This window comes from Tripterygium wilfordii, chromosome 8, assembly GCF_013401445.1.
Source record: "Tripterygium wilfordii isolate XIE 37 chromosome 8, ASM1340144v1, whole genome shotgun sequence".
NCBI lineage: Eukaryota > Viridiplantae > Streptophyta > Magnoliopsida > Celastrales > Celastraceae > Tripterygium > Tripterygium wilfordii.
In genome coordinates, this window is record NC_052239.1 from 4,331,737 (window position 1) to 4,341,938 (window position 10,202).

The 10,202-nt window shown below is 35.1% G+C and overlaps 1 protein-coding gene across 1 annotated transcript; it reads left to right on the plus strand.

Moving 5' to 3' along the window:
• Positions 1-3,135: 3,135 nt before the first annotated feature.
• LOC120004561 lies at positions 3,136-3,974 on the plus strand. The gene is made up of 2 exons (XM_038853927.1): positions 3,136-3,273; positions 3,516-3,974. The coding sequence occupies exons 1-2, from the start codon at positions 3,230-3,232 to the stop codon at positions 3,784-3,786; spliced, it is 315 nt and encodes a 104-aa protein (XP_038709855.1). The 5' UTR covers positions 3,136-3,229; the 3' UTR covers positions 3,787-3,974.
• Positions 3,975-10,202: the final 6,228 nt, after the last annotated feature.

Below are 10,202 nucleotides of genomic sequence, written 5' to 3' on the forward strand. Positions count from 1 at the left end.
TTTATCTTCCCAGGAGGTTACCCATCCCAATATTACTCTTGCAGAAGCATGTTTAACCGTAGAATTTTTATGGGATTTGGTGCCACCACTCCAAGGAAAATCGATTGTTATTAGTTTGAAAGTTTGGCTTATTATATTTTGCACTTCCCCTCAAGCATTATCCGATGTGGGATAGTGGACATTCCTCCTATGCCACACGATGTACCCCTCAGGAGCCGTACACACGTGTCGACACATAGAGCCCACATTCCACCCCTCTTAAGAGTCACTTCCCTGTGAGCGCACCCATGTAAGACCATGAGTACCACACCGACCCAACTCATAGAGCCCACATTCCACCCCACACCGACCCAACTCATAGAGCCCACATTCCACCCCTCTTAAGAGTCACTTCCCTGTGAGCGCACCCATGTAAGACCATGAGTACCACACCGACCCAACTCATCGGCTCCAATACCTACCCCCCAAGTCCAATAACACTTTGTCTGCTTTGGGTCCAACTGGTCCTCACGGCTTTGTCTTCCCAAGAGGTCACCCATCCCAATATTGCTCTTGTAGAAGCACGTTTAACTACGAAGTTTTTATGGGATTTGATGCCATCACTCCAAGGAAAATCAATTGTTACTAGTTTGAGAGTTTATTCTATTATATTCTGCACTTCCCCTCAAGCATTGTTCGATGTGGGATAGTGGACATGCCTCATGTGTCACACACTATACCCCCTCAGGAGCCGTACACACGTGCAGACACATAGAGCCCACATTCTACCCCTCTTAAAAGGCTTATGTCCCTGTGAGCGCACCCATGCAGGACCATGAGTACCACACCGACCCAATCGATCGGCTCCGATACCAACTGTAACAGTCCGCCCCCTCAAGTCCAGTAACACTTTGTCCGCTTTGGGCCCAACTGACCCTCACAGATTTGTCTTCCCAAGAGGTCACCCATCCCAATATTACTCTCGTAGAAGCACGTTTAACCACGGAATTTTTATGGAATTTGGTGTCACCACTCCATGGAAAATCAATTGTTACTAGTTTGAGAGTTTGACCTATTATATTCTGCACTTCCTCTCAAGCATTGTAGGATGTGGGATAGTGGACATGCCTCCTGTGCCACACGATATACCTACATGTGTCGACACACAGAGCCCACACGCCACGTTAGGATGATAACGTGGTGCGCTACAACCACTCAATATTTTCTCCTCCACTAGTGCCACGAATAGGGGGACGAGGTTTCCTCCTACATAGGAACATAATCCCTTGAAGAACATACCCACTTTTTCCTGCTGGAGAATCCACAACTAGAGAAAAAAAAATCAATGGAAGAGCTGTGACTTCGAGAGAGATGAGAAGAAAATATGGATGTTTTGAAAGAATGGGATTCACAAGAGTAACGGCAGCCAACAAATAAGAAAACAGCAGTACTCTTTCACCTCTTTCTTTCCTCTTCTCTCTTTACTTTCCTCTCTTTTCTCCTTTTTTCTCTTTGTCCTTCCTTTTCTTCCTAACACCTCTCCTTTTCTCTCAAACTGCCGCCTATCTCTTTTTCTTTTTGGAAACGTGTTTCTTCTCTCACGAACTTCTCTCTATTTTTTTTTTTAATAATACTTGAGACCCTCAAAAAGTGACACCCAAAATACCCCTATTTAATATGGAGTATTGGATGTGAAGTGGGTCCTATATGTGTATTTTTATCAATGATTATTTTAATGCCACATAGATTTAAAAGACTTTTGAGAATGATATTTTGAGGTCTTTAACGTTCTCTTTTTTTTCTCTCCTTTCCTACTATTCTTTACCTCTGCCGCCTCCCTTTCTTGTCTAACTCTCCTCTTTTTTGTTCCCAAAAAAAACTCCCGTCTCCCTTTGTTGCCGTCCCTTTTTTTTTATACCCAGCACTCTCTTTTTATATATTTGGTAGGAGACTTTTCTTGGGTTTTAAGTTGTGGGCTTATGGGCTTTGTGGGCTTGAACTTTGGCTTTTGAGTTTTATTTGTTGGCTGAGGGTAAGTTTGAGAATTTGGGCTTATAATTTATGAGCTAGGAACTAATTGAGTATTTGAGTTGAGACATAAATTTGGATTGGGTAAAGTTAATTGGGGGTTTAGGCAAAAATTCAATTGGGCTCTAAATATGGATTTTTAATAATATATTTAAAAAAAGACTGTTTGAATGAAATAGAAAATAATAACAAAAATGAATTGGATAAAATCCGGGTATTACACTATCCATATGAAAATAAACATAACTGAAAACCGTTCCATTTGGTAGAGCGGAAAGGTTGATTTTCAATGCTAGAGGAAAAGTTGTGAAAAAAAATACTGAGTTAAAACTGTGAAATATGCTGTGAGATGTTTGATGAAGTAAAAGTTGATGCTAGTGGAAAAACTGTTGAAATAAAGTATTGAATATTAGTTTTTTATTTTTATATTAAATTAAATCTAATAAATATAATTCTTATTAAAATTAATTTTAAGTATTAATTAATAAATATTTTTAATTATTAATTAATAATATTTTAATATTTTTTTATTTTAACTAAGAATATATAATTAACAAAAGTTGAGCATGGGCCCCACATTATTAAAAATATATATAATTTAAATAAAAATATATAATTTACATTTAAATGTATTAAATATATATTATTAAAATTGTGGGTCCCACAATACTTTATGTATAAAGTAAAAGACATAATATAATTGTGGGACCCACAATAAAAAATTGGGAAAAAAATATGTTGAGCGTTAACATCAAATAAACTCCACATTGGAGCACGCACGTTGTATTGTTTAACAGAGCATCAGCCGACAGCGTTCTGTTTAGCGGAAACGCTGTGAAAAATACTCTACCAAACAGGCATAACGAGATTTGACACTTGACATGATTAGGATGCTTTCTCAAAAGAAAATCAACGAAAAATCCTCACCACTCTTTAAAAAACAGAAACGCAGATATTCTGTTAATCTTTAATAAACTAAAAGCATTAGAAGCATAATCACTTTGTATCAAAAAAAAGAAGATTGAAAAAATAAAATAAAAAAGATGCTCAAAAAACTTTTATATTCTTCTTCATCAGAGGAACAGGACATCACTTTACTGGATATATAAACCACCCTTGACATTAGTAGTGCTTTCAATATCTACCTTCACATCTTACCATATTAAGCTGTTAATTAACCACATATATACTTGAAAATCCTCTTCATCTTCTTCATCTATACATGACAAGGGTTGGGGTTCTCCAAGCTAGGATCTTTACTGTGAGGTACATATTGTTTTTGTTCCTCATTTTATATGCTCTCTCTCTCTATACACTACCTGAGCCCGACGTCTGGACTCTATTGATTTCGGATTAATGGGGCCCAAATCAGTGGATCTCACTTATTATTTCACTTTTCAAAACTTTCAAAAACATGGAGTCATTAACTTATGAAGTTACAGAGGTCTTCAGTTGAGAAGTTATATAAAGTTACGGACGTCCTCAGATGATTTTCGTTATTAATGCAGGGGATGCAGCAACTTCAGTAGCAGAGCACAAAAACCTGAAAAGACAATGATCAAGAGTGATGGTGGCGGTGGTGATAATAACAAGACAAACAAGACGTCGTCGTTATGGGTTCCACATCCGCGTACAGGGATATATTTTCCCCAAGGACATGAGTGGGTGATGGATGATGTGCCTTTGGGCGCAGCGTCATTCGGTCACAATTATTATTGGCTTAGGAACGTTGATGGTGTTGAAAAACCTGATGCTGATGATCAATATTCCCCTACATAAATAATTCCATAACCACTAATACACTTACGGATCGATATTATGTATTAGCAGTAATGGAGACTTATCATCATCATCATCCGATCCTTTATATTTGAATATATAATAATAACACCCGAGTCACTAGTTAGAATGGTAAAGATGATATGTATCACCTCGTTTATCAGTGTTTTAATCCCTCTCCCCCGTCTAAAAAAAAAAACTAATAATAAATATTAAAGTTGTGTAAGAGCTCATGGTTATGAGAAATATTACCCTCTTGCTAATAATCAATCTTCTCACTTAAATAAATGATATAATCTTACTATATCTATGCAATACTATATAGAGTTGAAACTCAGAGAAAATTCATCTGATTTTGTGCTTAGCCACGTCATCTCCTGATTCTCCTATGGCTTGCCACATGTTAAATTAATTTGACAATAATTATCAAAATTTTACTAAATCATTAAAAAAAGATTATTGTTTAGGAGATGGTCAAAAATAATATTTACAAAAGAAAGAACCAATTTTAATAAATGAAATGAATGTCCCATTTTTTTAATTTAATGATAACCATTTTTAAGATTAAAGTCTTTTTCCTCAAGTGGGTAGTGAAAGCCGATTTTGTCTTAAGACGACAACTATCCCGATTTTGAAATTAAAACAATTACATAAAAAATGAATGTTGGCCCATGGAAGCAAACAAATGTGGGCCCAAAAAGAAAACACAAACCCAAGAAGCACATGTTGGCCCAAAAGTCAAATTTGGCCTAAAAAGAAAAGCCCAATGAACATAAAATAAAAATAGAAATTAAAAAAAATCTCTTCTTTTTTTTTTGTTTACCGAGAACCCCTCCCCATTCTCATTCTCTCTTTCCCTTTAATGCCCAAGCTTCCCTATTCCAAAAACAATATCAGACTTCTTCCTCATTTTTTTTCAAGGCAGAGTGCCTTTTTTGCGAGGGAATGGCGAGGAAGAAAAATGAACAATAAATATGAACAAGAAAAAAGGAGAAAGAAAACTGAACAAGATACATGAACAAGAATGAGCAATAGGTACTTAAAACAGAATGAAAAATGAAAAGGGAGTCCCCTTTTTCTCTGCAGAAAAAATACTCAAGATAGAAAGAAGAATGCTAGTTGTTTCTATGGCAAATTGATGTTAAAAGAAAGGAGAAATAGAAGCTCAAAGAAAGCAAAACCCTCCAAAGAAAATCTACCTTCCTCTTTTTCTCTCTTTTCTCCTCCTACTGCCGTTTTCTCTCCTCTCCTTTTTGATTTCTTTTTTTGCTGCACACCACTCCCTCCTCTCTTCTTTCTCTAACCTAGCTAGCCCCTGCCTTGAAACCCAGTCTCCACCCTTTCTTTTCCTCTCTTTCACGCAGTCCCCCCACCCATTCTCTCTCTTTTTGATCTAATATATTTAGGGTAAGGGTTTATAGGGTTTTTAAGGCTATGGGCTTGAGGGTTTGTAATTGTGGGCTTCATAGATTGGGGTTGAATTAATTGGTCATGGGTTGAACTTGTAGGGCTTTGGGTAGGATAAAAAGGTTGGGCTAGTTATGAATTTGGCTATGGACTTGTTTATTCTTTATTTTGAGTTTAATGAAGAGAAAAATAAAAATGTAAAAAAAATGGATCAATTTAAATCATATAACGTATGTACATGTAAAATCAATATTAAATGAAAAATCGACCCGAACAAAATCTGGGTATTACAGAACCTTAACCCTAGCATAGATGGTATGAATTGCAAAGAAAGGTTTATATGGGAGGAAAACAAAGACATGCGAAGAAGAGATTCTGCATTTCTATTATCAATTTCATAACTGCCTTACAAAAGCTTACTCACCAACTATATATACAACCAATGATCACCGACTTAACCATAATGACCAATCCTGGTAAGCCACCTGGAACCAAATTGTTAAGCTAAAGAGAATACTAACATGTTAACAGAAATACTAAACTGAATTAACAAACCAACTATATATACAACCAATGATCACCGACTTAACCATAATGACCAATCCCGGTAAGCCAACTGGAACCAAATTGTTAAGCTAAACAGAATACTAACATGTTAACAGAAATACTAAACTGAATTAACAAACTAATAATATGGACACGTATTAATACCCTCTCCTTCAAATCAACCTTGTCCCCAAGGTTACATGATCGTCATATCAAAATTGGAACTCAGGAAATCTTGTAGTGAATGCATCAAAATCCTCCCAAGTGGCTTCCTCTTTGTTATGGTCCTGCCACTGAACCAGAAGCTATGTATCAGCTACACGACCTTTCTTATAAATTCTCCCATCCAAAATTGCCAAAGGAAGTTGCTGAACCAATCCATTCTCAATTACTGTTGGTAAAACAATAGAAAAAATTATGGCAGAACCTAAGTACTGCTTCAAACGACTGACATGAAAAATTGGGTGAATCTTAGTCTCAGCAGGTAATTTCAGTTTATATGCCACTGCACCAATACGTTCCAAAACCTCATATGGTCATAAAATTTGAGGTGTAGTTTTGTAAAAGAATGAGAAGCTAATGCAGGTAATTGGTAAAGCAATAATTTCAAAGATACCAAATCACCAATATTGAACTCCCTTTATGTCATGTGCTTGTCAGCCTGGGTTTTCATCCTTTCTTGAACAATCGTCAAATTATATTTGAGCAAAGATAAGACTCCATCTCTGTCCAAAAGAGTCTGTTCCACAAGATTTAACTTAGCAGAACCTTTCTAATAACAGGTAACAAGAGGAGGTTGGTAACCATAAACCACCTTTAATGGAGTAACTTTGATTGAGGAATGATAAGAGGTGTTGTAGCTCCACTCAGTTCAAGGAAGCCATTGTACCCATTGCTTAGGTTGCAAGCTGGTAAAACATCTCAAATAGGTCTCCATCACTTTGAGGATGGTACCCTAAACTTGTGCATAATTTTGATCCTTGTATCTTGAAGAACTCTTTGCAAAATGCACTAAGGAAAATTGGATTGCTGTCACTCACTATGGTTCTTGGCATCCCATGTAACTTGAAAATGTTTTCAATGAAAACTTTTGCCACTCCAATAGTTGTATAAGGATGAGCTAAGGCCATGAAATGGGCATACTTAGACATTCTATCCACTACCACCATCACTACTGTCTTTCCTCTGCAATTAGGAAGTGAAACAATGAAGTCCATACTTACATCTTGCCAAACTTGATCAGGAACAGGTAATGGTTGCAGCAATTCAGGAGGTGAAATTGTTTCATACTTATTCTGTTGACAGATTGCACATTCTGCTACCATGTGCCTCACATCTTTCTTCATTCCATTCCAATAAAAAACGTGTTTTCAATCTCTGAACACCAAGATGTCCAATAGTGGGTGTAGAATGGCATTCTTCAAACACCTTAGCTCTCCATGGGGAATCAGGACTTAAGACAATTCTTGCCTTGTATTTTAGAAATCCATTATCCATGGAATATTTAGGCAACTTAGTAGCTCCATCTAAACCTTTCAATCCTTGCAATATACTCAAAATCCACTCATCAGATTCATTAAATCTTCTTAACTCATCCAACCATCGCAAATATGGGTAGGAAATTGCCTGACATTCTGACACTACCAAATCCTGACTTGTATTCTCCTTATCAGAGAATAATGGCTCTCTTACTTCCTGCCCTGATCTTGTAACTCTTGAAAGTGCATTAGTAACTATGTTATCCACCTCTTGTTTGCACTGAATTTCATAATCAAAGCCTAACAACTTTGCTACCTATATTTGTTGAAATGGAGTTATAGCCATTTGATGTAAGAAATACTGTAAACTGTGATGATTATATTTAATGATAAAATGTCTACCTTTAGATAGTTTTGCCATTTTCTCACAACATGCACAATAACAATTAACTTTTCGGCAGTGATATACATCCCAGCAGATTTTGTCCCAGCAAAAAAAACAGTTAATGTGGCACGTTGATATATACTGGTGAGCTGGAATAGATTGGTGAGCTGGAAATTTTAAAATTGAAAAAAAAAAACTTTTATTCGGGGCGGATCTCGAGATGCTTCTCTGCGTATGAAGGCTTTCCATATTAATGTAATAATTAAAAAAGCATAAAAGTATAAAGGTGAAATTCACTTTTCATTCTCATATCACAAAAAATATAATAATATTTTAAGTAGCTGAAACACAATATAATAAACATATGTAATAAATGATACACAAAATAAAAAAATATTGTAATAAAAAAATGTAATAAGCTTATATAAAACAATACAAACAATGTAATTACAAAATTGACACATTTAAAAAGAGTGTAATAAGTTTATATTTGCTATTAAAAAGAATGTAGTTATCAACTGGCCTGTTTAAAAACAATGTAATTAATTAAATAACATTGAATGTAATATAAATTACACTAGTTTTTGCAATTCAATTCAATTCTTAATTATCAATATATTTTGGTATCCATGACTTTTTCAAAAAAAAAATTATTTATTTATGTTACATAATCAAATAACAATGTAATAAATAACATGAATTATTATCTAAAATACTTTTAAGATAATTACATTGTTTTTAGAGAACAATGTAATTATATGCTGCACACAAAAACAAATTTTATGACATAAATACACCAGTTTTTCTAAAATAAAATGTTTAGATAATAAAGACAATAGAAGAGGTAAAGTCAATTCTAGTGAATAACCAATTACTGTCGTGCGCGCCGTATGAATGCATTTATGGGTTGCAATTAATTATGACGCAACACACAACACGCATTCCAACTTCCGAAATACGGAACTCTCATTGATACAAATTTTAAAAATTGTCGACAGTGGCATGCACAATCAGCATGCCACATAGACTGTTAAAATGCTGGGACACTTTCATTTTCATTAACTTTTTTCATAAGTTGAGCGGCCTTGGTTCGTGGGTTCCAAAGATTGACTTATAAAAGTTATTGGCCTTCCACCTTGCTGTAGGATAGCCTCTATCCCATTGTTAGAGGCATCACATTCCGGTACAAATGGCCTTGAAAAATCTAACAAAGACAGTACTTGAGGAGATGCCATGCTTTCCTTTAATCTTTCAAAAGTCTTGGTAGTCAAGTCATTGGTTAACTGGTATAAAGAACTGCAAATCTTCCCATAGCCTGGAACAAACTTCCTATAATAACCAATGAGCCCCAAGAAACCTCTTAATTCCTTCATAGTGAATTTTGTGAGATGACAGACGTAAAATTTAAGCCAAATGGGATAACATGTGTCAGAATTACGCCAATTAGGATGTCACGTTTGATTTTTCTGATGGCGGAATCATTTAACGGACGAACGAGATACCTTTGAATATTTGAAGGATGATTTTAGGGAAAAAAAAATTAAGGACAAAAATGAAATTAAGCGCATAGTTGAGGGTCCAAATGTATATTTTTGCTAATTCACTTGATTGGATAGTTCATAAAAAATTAAGATGAAGAATTTGAAGGGAATTGAAATGAAGATTTCATTAAATTTTTGTCAAAATTCTTCCTCTCAAAATGGAGTCATTTGGAGGGAATGGATGATTAATTAAGTTATTTATATGTTAAAAACATATTTTACCCTTGTATAAACACTTTAACATAAAAATAAGAATAAATTAATAAATTAAACTATTTATCTTTCCTTCCTGTTTTATCTATCCAAACATGAGAGAGAAAAATATTATTCTTTCCCCTCCCCTCCCCTCCCCTAAATCCCTAAGTCCAAACACACACTCTAAAGCCAGCTTCAAAAAGTTGCTTCCAACCCATGTAAAACAGCAAATGCCTTATAGGCTCATATAGACACCTCCAAAACCCTTGAAAACGAACTCCAAAGCATAGCCTTGATTCATCCTTAGAGTGTATTTAGATTAAGGGATTTGGAGGGAATAAAAGAGAAGAGAAATTGATTTTCCTTTCAATTCCCTTGTTCGGATAATTTATAAAAAATTAAGGGGAGGGATTTAAGAGGATTTCGGAGAAAGATTTCATTAAAATTTTATCAAAATTCTTTCCTCTCAAAATGGAGTCATTTGGAAGGAAATGATGACTAATTAAGTTATTTATAAACTAAAAACCTATTTTATCCTTATACATAATACTTAAACATTAAAAGTAAGGACAAATTAATAAATTAAATCACTTTTCTTTCATTTCTTTTTTTATCTATCCAAACATGAGAGAGGGAAATGTATTCTCCCTTCCATTCTCTTCCTTCCCTTTTCCTTCTCTTCTCCTCCCCCAAATCCCTCAATCTAAACACACTCTTAGGCAACGAGCTAGTTAAACTGTAAATCGAAGATTTCTCACGGTGGATGATAAAAGAGAGCAAATGGGTCTAGGACTACCGATCAATACAAATATCAAGCACACTGATAAAACAAATCTAGAAAGAAGCCAAGGGCTCAAACGCTGG